Here is a 27728-nt window from a genome sequence, read left to right on the forward strand (position 1 = left end):
AAAACTAACAGGAAAAACTTGTATAAAAACACATTAGCATGCTTTTGTACATTGTTGGAAAAAATATCCACATTTCTCATCTCCTTACACACAACGAAAAATACCACATATTTTGTACATTTATTAAAAAAAAATAAGGTGAGTCCCAGTTTGTTCAAAAATATGTAAATGAAGTTTAGAGATATAACAGTGTTTTAAAATAATGGACAAATTCATACTATACACAGACAGATTTATACAATGATGTCAAAATTTTCATGATTTTATTTTAGATATAATTCACTTAAATTAAAAACTTAAAAAAAAAAAAAAACCCTCATACTCAGATAAAAAAAAGTGAATCATAATTACATAAAAAAGGAAATACCAAAAATATATTTAATATTTCACATTCTTTTGTATGATGTTTTCTTGTTAATTAATTGCTTTTTTTCATATATTTTTGATTCAAAAGTTATATGCTAATTTTAATTTATTATTGTTATCTGATGCATTTTTAAATTAAATTTTTAACACAAGTATTCATGATTTCGAACTATTAAGGATATGACCTGTTGTATTTTAAAAATTAATCTTACTAAAGAACCTTAAAAAATTTAGTTCTTAATTCAGCAGATTATCATCTAGCAGATTAACATTAATTACAATTCAGCCAGATAATTATTTCCAAAAGCTAAATGTACACTGCTTATTATAATGCATGCAAGAAAATTTAATATTTTGTGTCTCTCTTTCCCTTCCCCAACAGAGATTATAAAACAGGAAAAAAAGTAATATTCAAAACACCTTCTAAAACAATGCATTTTTTACAACATTAAGAAATAAAATTACTTTTTATTTGCATAAAATCGGTATATTTCTATTTTAGTTAAAAGAAAGAAATTTTTATTTACACAGGATCCAAATTGAATATATACTCATATTATATTCTGTACTAAATTAAAGAATTTCCCCCCCCCCCCCCCCGTTTAAACAAAAATCTATCACTCTTCAACTAAATCTAAGATATTCTCTTATGATGCAAAATCATGATCTGTGTGTAGATAATGTCAATTAATTAAGATCAAAATTTAATATCTTTTAATTTTTCACTCAGTGGAAAAGTTAAAATATGTAGTACGTAAAGTAACAATAAGTTTGATAGTTCTAAATAAAATAAACTATTTATTTGAAGTATATATAATTAGAATTCTGTTGACCATTAGGAAAAATAATGAATATTTATTTAAGGTGGGAGATTTCTTGTTTTAGTAACTTATTTTGTTGAATAATTTCATTTTTAAATTATAAGAAAATTAAGTCCAGTATGTTAACTCAAACAATAAATGTTATAAGTTTTTAAGATTAACAAAGTTGCTGTAGTTATTTTTTAATTACCTAAAAATTGTAATTTCTAACCAAATTTAAAACATACTCTTTATGTATACGAATAACGAGTATCTGAATAATTCAGTTACTTCACATTTCTGAGAAAATTACACATGAACTCTTTGGTAGGCAGAATATTTGCAATACTGCATACATTTGTGTAATGTTTCATTTATAAATATTTTATTGTTGATCATTTGTTCTGCGAGGAAGTTGTGTTTCTTTCAAATAATGATATGTTCACAAATTGAAAGCATTTATTATGCTGTATTGAAGTGTGTTTGATGGTATAAAAAATCACTATTTAAAAAAAACGTCTTAAATAATAACGATTACTTAGTTTGGTATATCATAACATGCATGTATCATGCAATGAGACATCAGTTGGAACACAAGTATTATTATATCATAACATGCATCTGTACATTATCTTAAGTTCTTAAGAAATGTTTTGGCACAGCTTGAATTCACTATCTTAAAAAAAAAAAAAAAAAAAAAAAAAAAGAAGAAGAAGAAGAAGAAAAGGTGTACAAATAGGATGGTTAGGTGAATATTTTAAGTTCTCGGAATAAAATTCTTCGGCCTTATCATCATTTCTGCCCCTTTTAATGCAGCGTTGCCTTTCCAGTCGTACCACAAAATTCCTTGCCAGCCTTCCCTCTTGTCTTCAGCTTTGAAATATTCGCCAGTTAGGAAACCGAAATAACATCCATTGAACCACCAGCCTCCTTTGTACATTGCTGCACAGTTCTGTTCAAATTTGTCATTTTTGCGATCGAAGGTACTGAACGGATGCTGGTTATGATAAAGCAAACTGTTCGCTGCTGTGCTTGGTGTTCCTATCGGAGAGCCAATATGCAGACGATAATTAGAGCTTTCATTTCCAATAGTGAAAAAACCGTAATCCAGGTTGATTTCATCGTCATCAAAGGCAGATAAATGAACCCTAAGCATATTTTCATCTTCCGTTGTCATAAGATGTATGACATTGTTTCCGAGCCAGAATTCACCTTCCGTATCCCCGAAACCATTTTTATAGCTGATCCAGTTTTTATTGAAGCTTGTCATTTTATCACCGTACTCACCTCTTCTCATGAGCACCTAAAATAAAGCAGAAAAATCTGAATAGGAAGACAGAAAGGTTCGCAACTCAATTCATAATTTGTTAAAAAGTATAAAGAGAAGTACTCGATATAGCTTTAATATCATAAGTAATCGGAAGATAATCACAGAAAGTCTTTTGATATTATTTTTAAGAATAATGTCTTCTCTGTACATATTCAAAAATCCAATGAGCTCTCGATTATGTATTTCGCTAAATATTTGTGCATCGTTCTCAAAAGGCAATTCAATAATTAGAAAACTTGTGATTATTTCTTAACAAAATACATAAAATCTGATGAGTTATGAAATGAAGATAAAATTATTGTCTAGAAAAGACTGATTCCTAACACTGCAAAACAGGAAAACTAAGTTTAGGAAAGGATTTCAACAAAGTCGCCAAAACTTCCAATTTGATTGATGACCTTGTTGAAATTATTTCTAGTGTTTAAAGACTTTGAGTGTACTAAAGAAAAGTGGGAATAGGAAAATGAAGGCGCAGTGGGAATCTGCAGATAAATGATGAAATTATATGGGTAAAATATATAATTTGAGTTCCACAATTGTTTATTTTAGTATTTACAAAACAAAATGTATCTATGTATGTGACTAAGGATCCAAAGATTAGGTTCAGTTATATATGGCAAAGCACTCATGAGTTAGTAAATGACTAAGGGTGTTAGTATGTGACTGAGGATGTCAGTATGTGACTAAGGATGGATGAAGGGATGCCTTCATGCAGGATATTCTGAAGGAAACTGGCTCGTATTTGAGTTAACACAGAGAATTCCAACGATGTTCTTAGCGCATTCGTTTAGGATCGAACACAGGTTGAACTGCTTATTTTCAGCCGTTTTAACCACTTGGCCATTGGTAGATTTATAATAGCCAAAATATTTGCATGCATTATTATTTATAATTATTATTATTGCATGTTGTTATTTATAATTGCATAAACTGAATCTGGAATAAACCTTTTGCTTATGTAATAATTTGCGTTAATATTGCCATGATCGAAAGAGCTTTCCGTGTTGTCCTTTTTGTTAAAGCAAAAATAGGAAACAGAATGTAGTTGGATATTCTTGTTGCTAATCTGGAATAATATAAAACCAATATACTTTTATAATTTGGAAGATGTCATTCAGCGTAGACTGTCTACAATTTCTTTTCTCAAATTGTAAGAGAAACACGCTCATATAAAATTTTAAATTAAGCGAAATGGCAATTATAGTTTGGAGCAAATTTTGAATAAAACTATCGATTTCGAGGCGACCGGAATGTATGTCAAACTAAGCTTGCTTTTTTCCCAAATTTTTGAGTTTCTTTTTTGCAAGGACACGATTTTCTTTGCTAAATGTAAAGCAATTCTATTTCATTTGAAGTCAATGAACGTTAAGCTGTCCAGAAAGTAATGTCGTTTTAGAATGACAAACATAAAACGGTAGTATCAGAAAATATTTAATGGCTTAATTACAAAATATCTATCATTATCGATAATGATACACAATTCTAGACTTAATACTTTCTTTATAAAAAAAACACGGTTAAAAAAAACGTTTATTTTGACTTAGTTAATATTTCGGAATGATGCCTCCCATAAAAGGTGTCATAGAGATCAGAATCTGTCTGAACAGTGTCTTATACCCGAACGGGGCAAAACATCCCAATTAATTCTGCAGTCTTTAGCTGGGTCTTGCGTTTGTTGTCTTGCATTGTTGTGTGGGACAGGGTAACACTTTGGTTGTGTAACGCCGGATGCTCAGCAGAAAGAGCGTGATTCAGATCATAGAAGTTTTTGATAAAAGAAAATAGTAGTGTAAATCTGATCAGGTTTCATTACTTCTAAGTGAACTATGCTTGCGACATTCCAATGAACACGAAATGGAAATAGGAAAATGAAGGCGAAGTCGATGCCACAGGCACTGCAACTGGTGTAGCAGCATTTAAGGGTGGAGAAATTTTGAGAATTTAGGAGCTACGGATATCGCACCGTGCGATAAAAAGCTTAGCATCGGTCCTACGCTACAAAATTATTGTAGTTCTGATTAATGTTGAAATTGTTGTCTGACCTGGTGAAAACAATTAGTTTTGCTCTTAATGCCGAGTTCATTTCTCAACTTCAATGCCAATTCGATGAAAAAAACGGTACTTCTTGAGCTTCCTCCTTTAATTTAAAGATAGGAGAATACTTGTCAGTAGAGAATTATCTTCTTACCCTAATGCTTTGTCCATAGACCTTCTCAAATTTGCTGTAGGTGCTTTTGCACAATTTATGTGATGCTTTTAAATAGCTGTTATTTTTTAATCAATAACAGAGAAATTAAGCCGCCCAACCAGTATAGTGTTTAGCGTCGCTGACTGCCGTGCCGAAGAGCCCTGCGTAGGCATGGATGTTTGTATATGTATAGTGTCGGTGCGGCACTCTAAATATGCGGCGAGCTGAAAGTCCTCTCGTGTGGTTTGGTGGAAGGCGAGAAGGGTGGGAGATCCTCGGACCAATCCCCCCGAGGTGCTCGCCACCAGAATTAGGGACCGAACTGAGAGAAATCGCACTGTCACCTGGGGCTTGGACTGATGCTACTGTCAGACAATTGAGCACAAGTAACAATCGCACAACAGAGAAATTAAATTTGAAAGGTTTCATTCATTAAATCTTACATTTTGCTGAATGGCAACAAACTCGAATGAAAAATGAAGCAATGTGACACTGGATGATATTTAAAATGCTCAACGCAAAATTGTGTTTCGAGACTAATCGATCTTTTAGGCTGAAAATTATTAATTACCAATATCTAAAAGGTTATAATAGAATAATGCTCTCAAATTTCGGCTAGCCACCTAAAATAATTATTACAAAGAAGGAACGTACATATGAGAATTTTAATGAATCCAGCTAATAAAATTTCACATGTACAGCTAATAATTAATAATGATTGAAATGAATCTGCGTTCATTGGTTTTAAATCGCTTAGTGTGTTAACCAAAAGTTTTGTACGGATTATGAAATAAATAAAAAATAGGTTGGAAATTCAAAATTCGGGTTTAGAACAATGATCTCACGCTGGCGGCCTGCGAATATATTTCAGTTAAAGATTTTAATTATAGAAGTCCGAGTTTATATTATTTCCATTATGATTAAAAACAAATATAAATACGCACCAGGAAATCTGTAAATGAAGCTAATTAATTTGCAGTGTATGTAAATCTTATTTAAAGATTTGAAGATACAAATTTTATTATATTTTCTTCGTATTTGTCAAAAAATAAATTAGTGGCGAATTGTTGCAATGAGAATAATCTCTTTTTTGTGGGGGGAGGAATGCATTTGTATGTGAACAGCTTTCTTTCTCAATTGGAAATTCATAAGAAAAGAACCTGATTAACCGATGAGAATCGACGATTTGTGATGAAGATAATTTGCAGTAATTTCTCTTCAAGGCTGACACTTTATCAGAATCAAAACACCATCAAGTGTCAAGTTGCAGTAAGAAACATAGAAATTTATAATTACACTGCTGGCCATTAAAATTGCAACACCATGAAGAAAAGCAAATACAAAAAAGATATTTATTGCACGTAAACAGTATAGCATGAAGACAAAATGATTAAATTTGTAAGCAGCTTTGTGGTTTACAAGTGTGCGAAATCAGTAAAAACAGCTACCACTAGCGTTGCCACCTCTTAGCTGTCAAAATCTGGGAGAAGAAAGAAAAGTTTCTTTTCAGTCAGAACTGAAAAAAATCTCCACTTCCTTAACCTCGTTTAAAAGTATTTTTTGAGCTGCAGGAGCAAGCAGACTCTCGCAAATACTTGTGCATTTTGTTCTACCACAAGAAATCGTTTTTGTAAAAGCTGAATCTGGAAATAGAGTGCTGTACAATTTGTGCAATCCTAGCTATTAAAATTGTGATGGTGCTGACTGACGTGATTTCAATTGCTGATATATTGTCTTGTTCTTCTGAAGATTTCTTCATGAGAAAGTTTTAAACCGATTGCGAAGAATCCCTATTCAATATTAACGACTGGTGTTTCTTGCTTTGAGAATGTACAGTTAAAGCTCTAACATCCTCGTACTTAATATTAACCGTTTTCCGACATACTTTACATTCTCCGTTAAAGCTGTCTCTCTTCTTAAGCTAACAAATTCAGTTAACCACTTGTCTTGAAACAACGTCAAATATTTTGTCTTTTTTTTTTTTTTTGCTGGTACTTGTTTACTTGCAGAATCAGAATCTCGTTTTTTTTTCACTAGACATGATTATGAAAGCATTTAAATAATTTCAAAATACGCACTTGTTTGTAGATAGCTAGCTAACTGCAGACTAAATGAAAGAATGGATTGAAAATGAGAGGATGAGGGCGACACGCCGGCATGAAACCACGACTCAAGGCGCTTACTCTCCGCTCACCGTAGATCGCTGCCGTAAAGTATTTGTATTGACATAGACGTTCTTGGGTGCCAAGCGCAGTCGTGTGATTTTCGATACTCTCAACCATTTCGTACGTGCACATTTTGTTGTTATTTTCGAAAAACTCGGTATTCCGGGAGAGTAATATTTATTTTAAATTCCTTCCGGGAGATCTTAATTTTCAAGACTGAATTCGGGGAGAGGTGGGAACCCTAGCTACATAGGTAGCGAAAACGGCCCTTACCCGGTTAGGCATGAAGTTGAACTGACTCTTCGATGACAGAACGGCCAACTCATTCCATGCTGCTTCAAGTTCACGCCACACTTCATTAACCGTATTAGCTGGAGAGAGAGATGGCGGGCCACTCTCTCAGCAACCCATGACCAGACGTTTTCAATGGGTTATAAATCTGGAGACCGTTCAGGCTTAGGCAGCAATCGAATACCCTGTGTTTCGAGGAAAGTCAGAACACGACTTGCAACATGTGGACTTGCATTATCTTGTTGGAAGGTGGCGTTTGGCAGGCGTCGAAGATAGGGCACAACCCACTGGACGTAAGATTTCAGAAATGTACCGATCTGCGTTCAAATTACTGTCGATCCGAACTCTAGACATGCGCGTGTCGTGTACCCAATGGCTGCCCAAACCATCATATCAGGTGCAGTGTCCTTACGCTGATATCGAAAGCAAGCAAGTGACGTGCAGCCTCCTCGAAGCCTCCAGATACGTATACGGCCATCAGAATACTGCATGCAGAGCCAGGACTCGTCTGAAAAGACGACATTGTCAAACTCCTGAATCCAGCTTTGTCGTCTGGCGCACCAGTGTCGCTGTCTTTGTCTCTATGCTGCATTGCCAAGGGAAGCCGAAATAATGGTCGCTGTGTGTGATAGTTCACGCTGCTGCAAACGTCTACGCACCGTACGAGCGGATAAAGGGCGTGCAGCAAACATGCCCTTTTCCTGTCTAATGGCCCGTTATATGGTTGTAGGGTTTTGCAGGGTTGACCTCACAATATGTCTGTCCTCTCAGGCCTTAGTCAGGGGAGGGCGTTGATATCCTGCATGACGCTCAGTATGGCCCTCAGCCTCAACCCATTGATTCCATATTCGCGTGACAGTGGTGGTTGGATGGCGACCAGTGCGACGGGGGATATAACGGAATGATAATCCGTACTCTAGATAGCAATGATCCTGCCTGTATCGAATTCCTACACTTGCTGATAAGCATTTCTTTTTATTATTCGAGGCATATCACGATATTCTGAACAAACTCCGACCTTACAGAGTGCTTTCCGAATGAGAAATCTACTACACAACTTTTCTTTTTTAATGCAGTGTTTCAGATGTCGTTTCTCTCACCTGTGTCATTTAAATGCGCTGAAATACTAATCATCTGCATATCCCAACCTCTTCTTTCTTTCATTTGATTTTGACGTTCGTCAGATCATTCCTACCTGGTGTTGCAATTTTAATGGCCAGCAGTATATTTACATACAAACATATGTATGCGTCAAAGGAAAATTTGGTAAAAAAAATTACTTCATAATTAATACTTTTTTAATAATTATTTATAATTTTTTATAATTATTGCTATAATAAAAAAACTTTCAATAATCATTATTATGCGAATATCATAATTATAATTTAATGCTCAGCGAAATTGAAAAATAATCCGTAAAATCAATGTTTCATTTGAAGTTCTGCAATTTTTTGACTCGCAATTTTGCAATTGTTTTTGATCTTTTCTTTATTAGTAATAGTGGAAAACTTTTAAATAATTATTTCAAAATTTATTTTTTAAAAAATGAGTGACACTAGTGAGAAGCCGAATAGGTAGCATTAAAGCACTAACATACCAGTATTGCGACGTTTATGTACTTTAGTTATGCCTCAGAAGAGTGAAACAATAACTTTAGAAGGTAATCATACTTGGAGAAAAGTGAAAAATTTTTTATTTTCATTTTTTAAAAATTATTAATAACTTAGCAAGACATTCTTTCCAAAATGAATGTTATAAATAAAACTAGTTAACTCTCAAGTCCTAATTTATTAGATTTACACAACTGCTTAAAAAATGTTGTTCCTATTTGAAAAAATTATAAAAAAAGTTTCTAAACACACTGCTATCGCTGCGACAGGTAAAGCGACATTGAGCCATGTTTGAACTATTAAAGAACATAAGATACGAGAAACATCGATTTCATGAAGAAGCTGTTAAAAAACCTACACACACACACACAGAAAAAAAAAAAATGAAAAAAAATCTGAAAGCTTTCAGATTTTATATTACGCCCAAAGGGGCGTTCTTTTTTTTTTTTTTTTTTTTTTTTTTTAGCATTTTGTGTGTTACCTTTATTTATTAAATATCATGTTTTTTGTGCTTAAACCATAAAATTTAATCCAACAGCAATATCACAAAATATTTAAAAAGAGCATATCTTTAGAATTTCTGATACAGTCTCGCACGCTGGAGATAATCCCCCCCCGTACAGTGTTGCCATAGCTCGCTTTGAAATCGTTAAATTTCATAATCAAAAATTCATAAATGCTTTACAAAATATGAAATAGATAATAAAACAAATTTCAAATTCAGGCTTCCAGATGCCCATATTCGGGTGGAGATGTACGTTATTCAAGATTGGATGGCTCTAGGTACCGTTGTTTTATTACATTGCGAGAAATATGCATACATTTATGCAGATTCTTCATTATTTAATTTCTTTAAATATAATAGTGGCCGATATTATTTGGTGGCAACAATTCGAAAAGCGATTCGCCGTTTGTAGTGAATCAACGTAAAATGCCAAAACAAAATTAATAGCCCTTCTGGGCAAATTGCCACTTTGGGCTAAAAAAAGATTGTTTGAAGAACAGTTTTTTTTAACACTCCATTGAGCAATCCGCTAATGTTTTGAATGGATGCTTTCAACAGTTAAATGATTTTGTTACTGCATGGGAATTTGTATACGAGTTAAAAAATATGCATATTGAGAGAGAGGAGCATATTGAACAGTGTGTTATTATGGCTAAAATTAACAATTAATTCCAAATCAGATATTGAATAAGAGAGCGTACGCAATCTGTGGATCAGTTTCAAAAAACTTATCGTCGGCAACCTGATGCCAATCCGGCATTTTCCATAAAGGTACGGGGAACCTTATGCAAGTTCGATTTTCATTTCAATTACTGATTATTTAAGCAGGGGATGAAATAAGTCTTCGACACCTTTATGAGAAACAGATACTTTGCATAAGGTACTCTTAGGAAAAGCGCTGAAAAACTGCCCAAACTTTTATGAAAAATGGTGGACTGGCGTAAAGCGGCCTGCACCTTTATGATAAAGCGCGGACTCAGATAAGGGTGCTGAAGTTTTCGTCTGTCAGAACAAAAGTGTAGGTTGGGTTTCTCGGGTTTAGGCATTTTAATAAATTAAATTTTATTTTCACGGAAATGACAAACATATAAGAGGTTAAAGGTTGTATATAGTTCTTTTTAAAACCTAATTTTTAATTAATTTCAAAACGAAATTTTGCGTCGATTTACCTTTCAAACTGTTGCCACCAAATATTATCGCCATGTACTGTATTAAAAGAAACTGAATAATGAAGAATCTGTATGAATGTTTCTCGTATTATGAAGAAACAACGATACTTAGATCCATCAAATTGTGAATAACGTTGTCCTCCAACCAAACATGGGCACTTGGAAATCTGAATTTTGAATTTGTTTTATTTTCTATTTTAAATTTTGTAAAATTTTAACGAATTTTTGATTAACAAATTCAACGATTTTAAGGCAAGCAATGGCAACTCTGAACGAAAAAAAATGATCTCCAGCGCGCGAGACTGTGTATCGGAAATTTTAAAGATACGCTGCTTTCTTGTTTTTAAATATTTTTTGATATTGCTGTTGAATTGAATTTTATGTAGTTTAAGTGCGAAGAACCTGATACTTAATCAATAAAGATAACACACAAAACGCTAAAAAAACGCCCTTTTGGATGTAATATAAAATCTGAGAGCTTTCAGATTTTTTTAATGTTAATTTAGTTTACTGTCTTTCTTGTGTTTTGTTTGTTTTGAAAGCGAGAGTGAATATAGACCGCAAATTAATAAAAATGTCTTAGATTAAATCTTCAATATTCTATCAAATATTCAATTTTTCTTATGTTCATTCGATAGCAGAAATATCCTATCGATTTTGTTTTCGGCTATCATTTTGTCGATTTCAAATATAAAAAAGCATTTTTATTGTTAGTAATGGAATGGTTAGAATACCATTTCCCATTTAATATTTTTTTTTTTTTTTTTTCTAGTGTTTCCCAAATGTTTTAGCATTATGACCTACGAGCTCTCTGGAAAAGAGAAAGTTGCTCTCTGGAAATTTTTTAGAAAATGTTGCTCTCTATGCAACATAAAGAAGGATTCGAGAAGAAAATTATGCTATCACGGATTAGTGATAACTAAATATGAATAACGATCAACAAGCAATTAAGTCAATTAATAATAATAAATTGATTTGAGACATTAGGATTTTTCGCAGCAGGAAAGATGAAAAATTAATTAGCAATCGCCTTCGCCGGGAATCGAACCACGGAAATACAGGCTCAGTATACTGACCACTACACCACGAAGGCACGCCAAGAAGGTAGGAGAACTACTTTATATACTCCCCATTTTAAAGGGCGACTGAGGTTTCTAGGGAACCCATTCGCCAAATCCTGGGTGAGGAGAATCATCATCCAACACCCTTTTACTTCGGGCGCCACTGTAGAGTCATTAGGTTTATTTCGGAAGCAAAGGAAATTAAAAATTAGCAATCGCCTTCGCCGGGAATCAAACCACGGATCTCTGAAATACCGGCTCAGTGTGCTGGCCACTACACCACGGAGGCTCGCTAAGAAGGCGGGGAGAAATACCTTAAAGATTCATAATTTGAATAAATATATTTCACTGTAAAATAATAATAAAAATATTAAAATATATTTTCACTCATCAACAAAAGTTATTTTACGACGTAACCCATGCTTTGGGAACTACTATTCTAGTTTATTCATTGTTTGAAATCTGCTTTTCCAGAAAACATTGCCAACTTTTTCTAGCAAGGAACGCAAATGCGAAGTAACATTTTAGGTTCCCAAACAATTTTTTGATGGTGGAAAAGCATAATGCTTTTTATGGCAATGGGTCAGGGAGATCATAATAGCAAAAATAAAGAAAATAAAATGAAAAGTAACTTTAACAAACTTCACTTTAACAAAGTTTTATTAATTGATGTATAAGTAATATTGTAAATCGTAACTTTTGATGTCTTTTTCGATACTTCCTTTTGCAAATCTGTTTATCACTCTGCATAAAATATTGAATGAAGAAAATATTAAATAGTCTATATTACTAAAAGAATATCCTGCATTTGCTACGGGCAAAATTAAGCAAACAATTAGTTCACTTTTTTCAGCCCAAAGAGCAGTTTTGGCATTTTGTGTCGAAAATTTTAAAAGTCTGAATCACTTTTCAAATTGTTGCCACTAAATATAATCGCTCTGTGTTATATTTAAAGAAATTAAATAATGAAGAATCTGCATAAATGTATGTATGTTTCATGTATTGTGGTAAAACGACGGTTCCTAGAGCCATCAAATTTGTCGCCACCTGAATATGGGCATCTGGAAGCCGAAATTTGGACTTTTGGAAGTTTTCTTATTATCTATTTCATGTTTTGTAAAGCTTTACTGAATTTTTCATTAAAAAATTCAACAATTTCAAAGCGAGCAATGGCAACACTTGTAGGGAAGAAAACATTTTTATCTCCAGTGCGCGGTACTGTCTATCAAAGATTGGATTTGGATAAACGTACGCATATTCTGATAAAATACGCCAAGGATAAGGCATAAGGGTGCTGACAATGAGTTCCAAGCGATAAACTGATTTTCAGCTGCTCACGCTCCGTTATTCCGTTATGAAGGCATCTGTCTTTTCGAACAACGGCCGTCTTACATAAAAGTGCAACATCGTTATGAAACGGTCCATCTGAACGTATGTTTCGCATGGCACATACTACTATATATACCGACAACAGTAGCGAATGGAGTGCATTGTTCTTGTAAACTTAAATAATTAAAGTTTACAAAGACTGATAAATCACAAGACTGAATGAACTGATGATTTTATCAATAGGAAAAGGATGTTGTAAATAATACTGATTTTACTTCCTGCGTAAGATAAATTGCAGACAAAAATCCCGAAAAATTAGCTTTTAATTTGTTGAGAGATTAGGTTATTTTGATGATGGAGACACGAAAAATGATAATACCTTAAAAATTCTTAATTTAAATTGGTTTAAAACTTTTATTTTTTGGGGGGGAGGTGAAGTAAGTTAAAAGGAATTAAAAATTCTTCTTATCTAGTAAATGAATGCACTTTATTTGCAAAATAATTTCAAATACCAAAACTTTAATCGACCCACGGATATGGGCTGCAGTTTAATTATGCGTTATGTATTAATATTTTCAAAAAGCTGTTTAGGGATTTTTAGAAGGTCGCCAAAAATATTCTCGGCCAAAGCACCAAATGTATTAAAGCCGGTCCTATGCATAAGAATAGGATTTGAAAACATCATTTGCATTATTTGAAATTCAAATGTTTTCGACATTAGAAATATCTTTATATTTTTTTCAAAATTTCTGAGTCGATATGTTAAGTTATTCTATCATGCATTTATCATCCACGTGATTTGTCAAGCATGGCATCGACACGAAAGATAAGATTCTTAATTTATTTTCTACGCGGCTATAGCAAAACACCAGTTTCCAGAGTGCTACCGTTCGATGAGCCATAAGATCTTCTATTTGTCTTTCTAACACTATTTGAAAGACACTGAATGATTTGAAAGCGATAAACGCGTTTCTTAATAATTTAAATCATTATTTTTAAACATATTTAACTAATATTATTTAAATATTTTCCAACATAATTTTTATGAATATTTGTAGTATTACTGAAATTAATCAAAATGCTATTTGAGTTCAAGTTTTTTAAATATATAATGTGAGCATCAAGAAATCGTAAAAGAGAAATATTATAAAAGCTTAACTCTGCATTACATTATCTTTTAAACACTAGATATCAATAGTTTATTTAAAAACAAGCTTACGAAATTCAAGTACATACTGTTTAATAAAATGTATACTATATATATTTATCTGCTTTCTGAAATATTTAATAATTTTATAATATATTATTAATAAATTAATTAACTTATTATTAGTCACAGAAATAGTATATTTAGCAAGGAAATTTTGATATTCACAGCGTGATATTTTCTTGTGACGGAATTTTCGTGGTGATTTCACCAGCCGTTCTACCCAAGATATCAAAGGTTACTTAGGTAATATAACATTAACTTAATTAGTTTAAGTAAACTATTTTATAAAGATTTATATCCTTGATAATCAATTAGACCGTTTTTAACTCCAAAGATTATGCAGAAAATTACGCATTTCAGTGATAATTTGCGCATAATTTATAAACGAATTTCGTTATGGATTATCACTCATTACTTTTCGAGAATTTAATTTTCATGCAAATAAAAGCCTTATTTTCTTTATAAAGATAGAGTGAGAATTGAAGATTTTAAATGGTTAGGTTAGGTTATTTAATTACGGCAAAGCCTCGAGGGCTATCTGCCTAAGGGGAGGGATGCCTTCGTGGAGGACTTTCTAAGGGAAACTGGCTCGTATACACGTTACACATGGGGAAAACCACGAAAACACCCATGCAGCCAGCCCGTTCGCGGGATTCGAACCTCGGACCGAACTACCAGTGTTCAGCGACTTTACCGCTCGGCCGCTGGTGGGCCCCAAAGGATTTTAAATGGAAAAGATATTCTCATGAAACTTCAGATTTCTTATCTCTTGTTTTTTAATACATATATGTAAAAATAAAAGGAAAAAAAATGATTACATACTTTGCCGATTTTGAATAGTCAGTGAGAAATGCATGTCACCCCCCCCTTAACGGAACTTTAATTGATAAAACTCCCTTTTAACTCATGAATTTCCAAGTGCAATGATACTTCAGAAACACAGACATGCTACTAAACTTTGAAAACAATATAGCCGAATGAATTTCTGGAGACAAAAGTGTAGGTTTCCGTGCATCAGGAATTAAGCTTTTTCGACAGAATAATGTGTTACTAACAACGATAGACCTGCAGTGTTTTCTTTAAAAAGCATTTAACTTCATTTATTTGAATGGAAACCAGAGAATGTGTGAAATTTAGTTGTGAACATTTCTTTTGCTTATTTTCTGTAAATTATAAAGCAATCTATTTTATCAAACGACCAGTATGTAGTTACCTAAACCTTTTATGCACGCATTAAAACAAAATCTTAAAATTTAAATAATTAACTCATATTTAGATGTGTCTATTATTCGTAGCGTTTTAAAGCCCTTATATGTTGTTTTCATTCCCGGGAGGATCATTTTAAATTTAATTTTTACCTGGTAAAAGCGTATAATATTGTTTATATATATATTTTCCAAAGAAATATTGATTACATTATCTCTTAATATTAATTTTAGTAGAAGTATCTAAAAAGAGTGAACCCATAGGTAGGAAGTTTAATTCCGAAAATTGGTAGGAAGGTAGGAAGTTTAATTCCGATATTATATATATATATATTTGAATTTAACAAATATTCTCTATTCGTATGAAGCTAATATAAATTTAAAATTTAATTAAGAAATTTTAATTGCAAAAATAAAAAATTAATTATTGCTGCGAACTAATTTATCATTTAAATTCTAAGAATATATGTAAATTAAGTGCACGTATCTAAAAATCATGGAAAATATATAATATTCCAAAAAAATAACTTAAAAAAAGATTTTTAAGGAATTTTTAAGACCAAATTAAATTGCATAAGTGAATAATTGTTGAGCAGGCAGGAGACAGACTTATCAAGGGGAAGTTGCCTCCAAATAATTTACATATGCTCTTAGAATTTAAATGATACTGTAAGTTAGTTCGCAGCAATAATTAATTTTTTATTTCTTTATTTTTGCAATTACAATTTCTTAATTAAATTTTAAATTTATATTAGCTTTATACGAATAGAGAATATTTGTTAAATTCAAATTTCTGCAGCAATGGCGCAAGAGAATTATTTAAATATAATTTAACTTTACTATATTCTTGTGAAACAATATATATTTGAATGCTTTTATCTGTATTTCCAAAGTACAAAGCGAATAAAATTCTGACATCATTTTATCAAACGACCAGTATGTATTTACCTAAAAATTCTGAGAGAAATTTATCATATTTAGAAAAGACAAACAAATGATATGAGATATTCACATTTTAGTGAGATAACTAATTTAAATTAAACATTAATATGCCAAAAAAAATCAGATACTAAATTCTTAACTTACCGTCCATCCTCCACCGTCTGTGGTCATATCGCAATAAACCCTCACAGCTCTAACGCTCTGTGGGAAAATGACATAAATACCATCACATGTAGCACCCCCTTTCCTTAAGTCAGCACATGATTTCGGATTCTGCACGTTTTGCACGTTTTTAGTGCAAGATTCACCTTTAGTGGACTTCTGATCATCTACAACCTGCTGAGGATGTTTTGCATAACTTGGAGCGATACTTCTGCTACTGGCCACAGAATCTGAAGGGATCAGAGGATCACACTGTGGAACAGATTTAGCGAGAACAGTCAGATTGTTTAACTTTTTATCGATATCTTTCATTCCTTGCTGAATATCCTTTCGTATTTCGTTCGTAGACCTCCCCAGGCTCTCTACTAAGTTATCCAAAGAATTTTCTACTTTATCAATAGCCCTTGCATTTTGTCTTCCTGCAGTCGATCGAGCATTGTCTTGAGGTGTCAACCATTCTTCGTCTTCCTTATCCGATGGATTGTTGCAGCTAATACTAGATGTCATTATTTTCAAGCTGGTTACTTCTGAGCGTATATTGCTGGTGAGTATACTAAATTGTTCTTTAATTTTCCTCTCTAATTCTTCCAGGTTCTCGACGAGAAATTCTGTGGCGTAACTGGATCCAGATTCACTCCTTAATTCTCCTTGAGTGTCGCTTCTGGGACTACTCATGCTAGATTTCATATCTTTATTTAATTCGTAAAGCTGAGTTATTACATTCATCATCTTTCGCAGCTTTGTGTTCATGTCATCTTTCAGCTGAATCGTTCTGCGGTCTATTTCTTCCAGTTTGGCAACATCGAGATTCATTTTCGCCACATTGTCTTCCATACTAGACACTGAAACTTCCAAACTACGTAATCGCGTGTCAATCGCTTCCAAATTAGTTTGTATACCGCCAGGAACAATATCTGTTGATCCCCTACTGCGAGGAATAGGTGAAGCTGAGTTTTCCATGATATTCAAAGCTCGTTCGACTTTGGAGTTCAGTTTTTCAAAAGTAGTTTCCAGTTTTAGAAAATTTGACATTTCTCTTATTTTCTCTTCTTTGAGATGTTCTTCGATTCTTTTAACACCGTCTAAAATTTCGGCAATTTTACGTTCTCTGTTGCAAGAAACGACGTTTAGTATTCCACTTAGAGTGAAATATAAAAAGAGAGAAAAAAGTTCCATTTTCTTCCTTGATCGCGAAAATGCTAATAATAAAATTCCTAAACCGTTCTACAGATTTAATTTTATAGCTTCGAGTTTCATGCGATTGCTCTTAACGCAAATATATAAACACTCAGTAATTCCAGTCCCTCAGCAAAATGAAATTTAGCTGTCACGTCTGGACTTCTGAGTGTATCCTGGCTTAATGAATGCTGTTTCTCTTTGCTGCCGCTCTCTTTTGACGCAGTTTCTGAGAATGAATTGATTATCTTGTTGACTTTCAAAGGAATGACTACCACATCCATGTTTTCTTCTGCCGCATCTTTAATTGATGATTCAAAGCATGACGTCCAAAAGACAAGTTAATTCCCATTGGCTCCAGATCGTGCAATTCTAGCTGGAAAAGAACCTTAAATAACACTCCATAATGAGCCTCGAGTTGATTTCTTTCTTACAATAATCCCCGCCTCCACTCCTCGACGTACTTCTTAGCTTATCAAGTGGCAGATTGTTGACGAAAACGACCCTATCCTGTGACAGCGGTGCGGGTCGAAAGGTCACATCGCGACTCAAAAGAATTTTCTGTGCATGGAATTCAACGAAAGGGGAGGAAGGCGAATGAAAGAACTTTTTATCTCTTTTTCAAAATAAAAAAGGGCTTATCTTTAACTGAGTTCGCGTCCGGGATGTGGTGGGAGGGAATGGCAAGAAGGGGCCGTAACGGGGGTGTCCGGAATTAGATACATAATAACGCAAGCGACATTCCAAGTATTCGCAAATATTGATCTTCCTGATTTCCTTCTAAAGAGGTAGTACTGAGTCACAATAAAATATTCCTATTATCTTTCAGGATGGGAACGGTAAAGTTACACCCTAGGGCACTTTCGATCAGAAAGTTTAACTTATAAAACATTAACAGATAGAAATTTTCACTTTTATCTATTTTATATAACCACATATTGTATATTTTATAAAATAATAAAATCAATTTGTAAAAAATATTTCAAAATGAATTACTAGAGTTTAATCTAATGTTAAAAAAAAACCATTAATGTCTATAAAAAATGCAAGTTGAAATTAAAAAAACACACACATGTATGCCTAAAAATTAATATTTTCATTAAACGTGGAGAAAACTAACGAAGTAGTTAACTCGTTCGCTGGGTCTGAACTAGGGTCGCCAACTATGTCGAGTTGCAATAAAGCATGCAAAATACCCATATTTCCATTAATTCCTTCTTATTATTATTGTAAATCATTGGAATATAATAAATTTTAGAATTAATGCACATGTGGAGAATCGTTTGTTTAAAACTTCGAAAACAATCCGAAGAGGTTTAGTAATTTAGGTTATAATATATCGATTCATTTAACACAAAAGATGCATTCTTAGAATAATCATTAATTTTTTTTTTTTTTAAATTATCAAAAAATGTAGCAAAACTTTAAAAAAATATTTGAAGCTTTTAAAACTAAGGCTAAAATAAACTTCTAATATTTAAAATTATATATATACAGACTTCAGAAAATGTGCATCACATTTTATTTTTTCAGCAAATTTTCTTTCAAATTCAAATATATAAATAATTAATTTTTTTTATAAGTTCAACACGCATTTCGTTCATTTCTCCATTTGGTTGACATGATACTAAGAATTCTCTTACAGTATGCTGATGCTACAGAAACTGCATACATATAAAAAACTGTTCTTAAATATTCATATATTTCTAAGCATTTTTTTAAATCTTGTGCGATTTACCACTTCTTACTTTAGATTCTGTAAAATGTTCAGAATTTTGAATATAGTCAAAGTTTCTTTAAGTCCAAAGAGGCGTTAGCTCAGAAGAGCTATTAGTCTAGAAAAGGCATTTTATCTCAAATCACTATAAGCCGCTGTATCACTTTTCAAATTGTTGCCACCAAATATTATCACCCTGTATTATATTTAAGAAATTAAATCATGACGAATCTGCGTGAACGTATGCATATTTATATGCATTGTGAATAAATAACGATACTTAGAGCCATCAAATTGTGAATAACGTAATCCTCCACCCGAATATGAACACCTGGAAGCCTGAATCTTGAATTTCGAATTTGTTTAATTATCTATTTCATATTTCTTAAACGTTAACGAATTTTTGATTAAGAAACTCAATGGTTTCGAAACGAGCAGCGGCAACACACTATACGAATAAAATATTTTTATCTCTAGCGCGAGACTGTTTATCGGAAATTTTAAAGGTATCATATTTTTAAATATTTTTAGCCCAACTGCTCTCGAAACGAGTATGTATGCGTAACTGAAAAAAACGCCCCTTTGGGCGTAATATAAAATCGGAAAGCTTTCAGATTTTTTTCTGGGTGGGGAGGAGGAGATTAAATTTCTTTCATGAAAAAAGTTATCCTCCATATTCAAAATCCAGTTTTTTTTTTTTTTTTTTTTTTAAGCTTCGAATTTTCAATAAATTTCTGGTATGTTAGAAATTAATTATTTAACAGACTTAAAATTGACAGTTTACCGAATGTGAAATTTTCTTCAAAGTATTCTAAGTAAGTGATTGATGAAAGAAAAAATAATAATTCATTGCAATCTTTATAGATTTTGAATTACGAGGGCTATAAATTAAGTAATGGCAACATAGGTATAAATCAGTTTTTAATGAACAATTGCATTACATTCCTTCTATGTAATCACCAGCAAAGCTTATAACCTTTTGCCAAGTGTCGGGAAGCTGTTGTAGACCAGTGGCAAGGTGTTGATTGTTGATGTGAGCGACCGACCACTCTACTGCGGGGAGTACAGATGAAACGTCATGAAATCGGTGATCTCAGAGGGGTTCCCTCAACTTCGGAAACAGATCGAAGTCACAAGGACTCATGTCGGGTGAATAGGGAGGGTGTTCCAGGATTTCCCACTGCTACCGTCGCAAAAAGAGAGTGACATTGTTTGCGACCAACGAGCTGGACATTTGCGCCGCATAGCCGGACGCAGATGGTGCTGTAGAAATCGGCAATAGTAATCTGCGTTAACTGTTTGTCCTTCAGGTACAGCATGTGTAAGAATCACACCGTCTAAGTCGTATGCCATAATCAGCATAACCTTCACCCGACTGGATTCCTGTCGAAATTTCTGTGGACGTGGCGAACCTTGGTGACGCCATTCATTTGACTGACGCTTTAATTCAGGCTCATAGGCTCGTCCCATGTCTCATCAATGGCGAGAAATGCGTATCCTTCCTTACGGTATCTCTCCAAGTGGGTGCCAGCCAGTGAATACTAGTGCCATTTCTGTACTTCGGTTAGTCAATGTGGAACCCAGCGGAAAGCAATTTTCCTCATGTTGAGAGATTTCTTCCTTATGCGCCACACCGTTTGATGACTCAGACCAACCTCTAAGGATAATTTTCGGAAAGTCCATCGGCGGTCTATGGTAAGGAGACAGCTCAGGATGACAATCTGCTTTTGAGGAATGGAGGGCCGACTTGTGCGTTGCAAATCTGCAGTCTCATTCCGACTCGAACGAAATGCTATCCCATCGTGCTACTGTCCTATACGATAAAGCATTAGTGCCACAGGCTTCCACTAATCCTCGATAGCATTCTGTTGCATTTTTGTCATGGGCAATCTCGATTTTAAGCCACGAGCTCTGATTACCTTTTGAAAACATGCTTTAGAGCGATGGAAACGATACTCCTCACTTTAACGCCACACAACAACTACCTTTCTAAGCAGATCGAATGTTTTTTTTGCACTCTACACATCGACACCAGCGCCACCTCACCGCTCCCATATCCTATTTGCGCATGCCCGCCCCTCTGCGAGTTTCAAGGTTAAGTTGCCACTATTTAATTTACAACCCCCGTACATACGTTTCTCAAATTTTGATGAACTTGAAATTGAAAACATCTGCACCAGTAGTTTCATTCTTTTCTAGTTCTTCAACAACTAATCTGAATACCGCCATGTTGCGAGAATAATATATATATATATTTAAATAATCGGTATAATTTCATCATCAGTTAAAAAGCAGTTTGAATAACTGTTTAGAGCAGGGGTTCTCGGATTTTTTAACGAGTGCCCGCCGCTGTGCGATCACAATAAAAATGTTTTAGTTTTCTATAAAATTCTATGTGAAAGTTTCCTCATTTTTAATGAAATAGAATTTGAGTTCAACACAGATACAGCACACAGTGAAATACGACCGATCTCTTTTCTATGTGTATGCATTATTAACCCTGTCGAGCTATAAATTCACCTTGAAAATGTAGCCCGCAGTCCGACAGATGTTCCATGATGTGTTCTTAGGACAAGAAAGGTTGAGAAGCTCTAGTTTAGAGAAATCATTTGGTCTGCTTAAGAAATAAGAACTTTAGACTTTCTACGAAATTAAAATTCTTTCAATACATAAGTTCAAAGAAAATCACCTAATAGGCACATACCTAAAAATTTTGCAGCTCTGTTTCTACGAATAAACGAAATGCTTAAGTGTTTCACGTCTCTTTGTTGACATAGAAAAATGGACAATTTTTAGGACAATATTTTTTGTGTTCACATTAAAATTTCGCGTAGCACATTTTGCTATATGTGCAATATAACAATTGTAATTATTAGCTTTAACAAAATCTTAATCTAATGTGAGGATGTCAGTATACACTGACTACCAATAAGTATTTGGACACCTGTGATAGAAAAGAAAAACTAACTTTATTTAAAATCAATAGTTGGTAAAGCCTCCACGAGAGGTAATAACAGCGTGGACCCTCCGGGGCATATTTTCCACAAGTCTTTGTATGACAGCTAGTGGTATTTTCTTCCACTCGGCTTGGAGAAGACATAGAAGTTCTTTCACCGATTTTGCACGGGTTGTGCACCCCTGAATTCGGCGATGCAACTCGTCTCAGAGGTTCTCGATAGGGTTCAGGTTTGGACTCTGGACAGGCCAGTCCATTAGATGAGCTCCATTGGCACCAACCAAGCCTTGGTTAACGTCGAAACATGACAACTGGCATTGTCGTCTTGAAAGTAACAGGGATCCAACCCTTAAAACTGCCACAACGTAGGAAGCACATTGTCATCCACCACGAGAAACACCCCCAGACCATAATTCCACCTTCGCGGAACTTGACTGTTGGCACAATGCATTCTGGCAGGAGACGTTCTCCAGGTAGACGCCAGACCCAGACCCTACCATCCGAACGGTAAAGGGTGAACCTTGATTCGTCACTCCAAAGAACCCGTTTCCACTGATCTACGGTCCAATTTCGATGTGCTTTGCACCACATTAACCGAGCAGTTATGTGGTCAAAGACTTTGTGATCAAAGGCTTATGGGCAACAGCACGACCATGAAAACCAAGCAGATGTGCTTCCTTACGGATGTTAGTCATTGAAACAATACTCCCGGATGCCTGTTGAAACTCCTCGCGGATGAGGGCCATCGGTTGGGTGCGGTTCTTCCGAATTTCTCTGGACAGCACTCGTCGGTCTCTATCTCCCAGTTTCGCTGGTCTGCCGACTCGGGGCACATTCTGACAATCACCGCTCACCTTCCACTTCTTAATCACATAGGCCACTGTCGATTTTGGGTACTTCAGATCGCTAGATATGTCCCTTAAGAATCGGCCACATTTGTGATACCCGATAATTATACCTTTCTCAAAATCAGAGAGCTCCGAACTGCGAGGCGTCTTGCAAGCCGATCCTGTTTCCTACACGATATATACCCGCGGAGTCCGTGACGTACCTTAGGACCGCAGATATCGTCATTTGCATAGATGTCCAAATACTTATTGGTAGTCAGTGTATAAGAAATGCCTTGTTCCAAAATTACACTTTTAATCTGCACTGAAAGAAGAAATTCTTCTCCATTCCAATTGAAAATTTTTCATAGTACTTTTCAAATACTATTTGAACATTCCATCTGAATTTTCAAAAAAGTCAGTAATATAATTTACTGTACTGAATTATGTATTTCTATATTTAAAAATCTGAACTTCTATTTTATTCTTACTTTGTTTCTCCCACCCCCTTTAGCGTCAATTTGAAAACAAAACTAATCATAATTTTTCAGTTTTTTTTCAGAGCTACTCCTAACGTCTTTTTACCAAACCCATTTGCAACCATTGCTTCAGATTTTGTTCAACGTAGCATAGTTTAGCAGCTGCTTTCGATTGTTGATACATTTTTTACATTAAATCTTCTTTAGAAATAGATTTTACGATAAACTTACCAATTAATGAACTGAAATATAATGCACTCTTTTATTTTTATGACAATTCGAATGTTTATGCCATCTTATTGCTAAGAAAATCACATATCCAATTTTAAACACCACGGTGACAAATATTTTACTTTTTTTCTTGTGGATTAGTATTTGCCGCTAACCATGGGCATAGGCAGGATCCAGTCCAGAGGGGATGCAAAACGTCCTTAAGCTATTAAAACTAAGACACAATAACACGCCGAACAAATACCAATTCAAACAAAAATCAGCGTTATATTTTCAAATCTGTGAAAATTTGAAAATATAAAGCTGATTTTTGTTGTTTGACTTTTGAATTAGTATTAAAACTAAACTAAGAATTGATTCGAAGACTTCAAGCAGGGGCGAATAAACAAGTCAGCTGTGGATAAAACTTTGTGCACTGTTAATGCAGCTGAAGATTTCGCATTTCAGCAAAGTGGCTGGCTGCATGGGCGATCTCTTGTTTTTCTCATGTGCCACGTGAATAAGAATCCGTTTTTCTTAGAAAAGTCCTTCACGAAAGCATGCCTCTCCGTAGGCATAATCCTCGTCTCATGCTTTGCCTGATGAACGAACAAATAAACATTGGATTTGAAAATATGAATGTAATTAGACTATTAAAGTTTGACGAACAGAAATAAAGAGTTTCTTGAACTTTTTTTCTCGCCTGTAGATTAATTTATGCTTAAACTTATGCTACAACAGTTTCCCCCCCCCCTGTGTTACATCTTCCTAGACTTTCCTTTTCTGTTTCGATTCTTCTTTCCTGAACTAACTTAAGATGTGAAAATATACGTAACCCATTAAAGCGATCATCTGCCATGTTTATTATTACGGAATTATATTATTGGTTATATTAATATAATTATTGAAAATATTGTTTCAAAAGAATAAATTGAGTTTAATTAAAAAAATAAATTTAAATACATATTTAATTAAATATTCTTTGCGCCATTGCTGCAAGGAATGAAATTTAAATTTAAACAAATTTAAATTCTAAACAAATACGTATAAAAGTAAAAAAGTAGAAAAGCAAATTTAAATTCTAAAAAAAGGAAAAAAGCCAAAATAATTTAAAATAATTTAAAATCTTTTACATGTTTGCATATTTTAAAATTATTTTAAATTATTTTGGCTTTTTTCCTTTTTTTAGAATTTAAATTTGCTTTTCTACTTTTTTTACTTTTATACGTATTTGTTTAGAATTTAAATTTGTTTAAATTATTGAAAATATTATTTATGTTATTTATTATAGAGAAATATGTTACAACTAGAAATTTTTAAATAAAGGCTGTCTCATGTATTAAATTTTAGTCGAAATAAAATCGAGCTTGATATGCAATAAAAGTAAGTACAACTTGGAAAGGGTGGCATTTCAAATTAAAATTAAGTAGTCAGAAATTAAAATAAAATCTTTTCATTTATACAGACATGCAGATTGTCCTTAAAAGTCCTTACATTACTTTTATTTTCATAATCGTTAGCCGTTTTCGTTTCATATTTTTTTTAATGTTTTTGGCAGCTTTGGCCACATACAATACTAAATGATAAGATGTAAATCGCAATTTCTTTGGTGGTAAAAATTTAAAAAAGTTTCTTCAAATCATTCATTTAGCTGTTTGAAAAACAAGATAAAATAATAGCTGCTGCAATATACACATACACACAAAACGAAATAAAACAAAATAATTTCTTGTTACATTTAGCTTTATTACCGTTAAATTCAGGAAGTGGTATGAGCATGGGTTAATTATTTTTTTCCATGCATATTAACCAAATTAGAATGGCTTTGATTCCATAACTCGTTTAAAATTATGCCAAAATTGGGAAGTTTTGCAACTATTTTTTCACGCATGATTGCTTTGCGTAGCTTTGATTTAACAAATCTAACAGCAGGGCTTGGTTACAGCCTAGGCCCGCAAGGCGTCGCAGGTGTATGCCTCCCTGTTTTAAAGGGTTCGAAATGTATGCCATAACTCTTCTTGACACTATGTTCGTTTTTACAAAGAGTAAGGAAAAAAAGACATTTAGAGCCTTAAAGAATAGTCTACCTAGGGCATGAGGCTTTCTATCGCGCCCTGTCAAAAAAAGGTAATTTAAAACTAGTATGTACAGAACATTATGCATTTTATTTCGGATCAGGAGGTGAAAGATTAGTGCTCGCCCAGGTATTCGAGCTCCGGCCTTCCCGGTTGCCAGCTAGACGTGTTTTCCAGTTACACCACGAAGACACGCCGAAAGGAAGGAGAAATCCCTTACATTCTCCCTCATTTAAAAGGTGAATGGAGAGGAAAGAACTCAGTAGCAATATCCTGGCGTTGGCGAATTATCATACAGCGCATTTTAGTTCGGGTGGCACTGTAGAGTTATAAGGTATTTCTCCCGCCTTCGTGGTATAGTGGTTCTGCACACTGGGCCCGTATTCCAGAGGTTCGTGGTTCGATTCCTGGCGAAGGCGTTGCATATTTTTCATCTTGTCTGCCTCCAAAAATACCTAATATCTTCACAGAGTAATGTAGAAGGTTTGAGACAAAAGACGTCATAAATATGCAACGCCGTTGGCAGAATTCGAACTCCGGAACATTCGGATTGCTAGTGAGATGCACTTTCCATTTACACCATGAAGGCGCGCAAAAAAGAGGATGAAAAACCTTATAACTTTATGAATGTATCTAGGTAACGCTCAGTTGTCTTTTGTGCTACATCGGCTGCGGTCGCAGATAGTAACAAGGTATGCAAACTTTAGATATAATGTGGTGTAGTGGCTGAACACGCTACCCAAAGCCCCTGCTGTAATGCCGGGTTGAAAAAAATTCCCAACTCACGTTATAAACGACAAAATGAATTTTAATGAAAACAGTTGCAGGTGCGGTTAAAAACAATCTGGGACTTGGACATTACTCAGTTCAATAGTTTCAAAAATGGTTACAACAAGAATGTGCTAGGTCAACATCAAACCCGAAGTACCTTCGTGCAAATTCCAATAGTGTCATCAGGAAGGTTCTAGCCGATGCTGTCCTGAAAACCACCTTCGCATCTCGCTGCAAAAACTCGAATAACCCTCACGTTGTTGCTATTCTTCCGCTGACTCCGGAGAAGGGGAAAGAATTTCTCCTCTCATAGACAACAAAATGTGTCCACATTCTGAACATGGCGAAAGAGTTTTAAAACTTTGGAACCATTCGGCGTGGCTTGTTATGGCCATAAGACCAACTTGTTTGGTTAGGTGGGTCGGGCTGCGGCCATTTCGGGTACCTTGGAACTATGGGAGTGACCTTAGAGAAAGAAACCAGACTAATTAACAATGGGACCTTGTTTCAACAGGATTTCTTCTCGAGTATGAAAGAGGCACAATTGCATTCCGAGTCCGGTCTTCCCCTGGGGGAAATCAGGCAAGGAACGTTTATGTGACCTTGTCACAATAATCAGGTATGTAAAAGTAATAAAATATGTAAACTTTGAACTGTCACAGATAGTAATATGGTATGCACTGTATGCATACGAAGGATATGAGAAAATTGTTGGAGATATGTTGTTGGAATTGTATCAGATTGTTGGATATGAGGAAATTGTTGGATTGCCGTCGAGATTTTCTCACAACCGTTGCATCATTTACAGCGTCAAAAATCAGTAATTACACTAAACTGTTGTGAGTCACATTTCGAAACTAGTTTTAGTTTGACTGAAGTGTGAAAAACAGAAATAAAAAGCATTATTTTATAAAAATTTCTAAAATGTAGAAGCTGACAGAATACGTGAAAAAAAAGGTGACCGGAAAAATGCCCACAAGAAAAATGCTCACAGAATAATGCTCACAGGTATAAATGCTCACAAGAAAAAAGCCCACACAGAAATATGCCCACATAGAAAAAAGCTCACATGGAAAAATACTCACTTAGAAACATGCTCACACGGAAAAAAGCTCACATAGATATATGTTCACATGGAAATAAGCCCACTGATAAATAAAATACGTAGAAATAGCCCTACATTA

At 34.2% G+C, this 27728-nt stretch overlaps 1 protein-coding gene across 1 annotated transcript; it reads right to left on the reverse strand.

Moving 5' to 3' along the window:
* Positions 1 to 960: 960 nt before the first annotated feature.
* Positions 961 to 17937, reverse strand: LOC118183257 (uncharacterized). The gene is made up of 2 exons (XM_035352732.2): positions 16316 to 17937; positions 961 to 2469 (listed from the first exon to the last, which is right to left on the reverse strand). The coding sequence occupies exons 1-2, from the start codon at positions 17507 to 17509 to the stop codon at positions 1924 to 1926; spliced, it is 1740 nt and encodes a 579-aa protein (XP_035208623.1). The 5' UTR covers positions 17510 to 17937; the 3' UTR covers positions 961 to 1923.
* Positions 17938 to 27728: the final 9791 nt, after the last annotated feature.

Source organism: Stegodyphus dumicola, chromosome 6 (genome assembly GCF_044657685.1).
Source record: "Stegodyphus dumicola isolate Sdum_Otavi_A_Nest chromosome 6, ASM4465768v1".
NCBI lineage: Eukaryota > Metazoa > Arthropoda > Arachnida > Araneae > Eresidae > Stegodyphus > Stegodyphus dumicola.

Bases quoted from the DNA above. Each gene is read 5' to 3' on its own strand.
- LOC118183257 (XM_035352732.2), bottom strand. From the start codon at position 17,509: ATGGAACTTTTTTCTCTCTTTTTATATTTCACTCTAAGTGGAATACTA. The intron at 2,470-16,315 runs GTAAGTTAAGAA...GCTTTATTTTAG, and splicing joins CAGACGGTGGAGGATGGACG to GTGCTCATGAGAAGAGGTGA.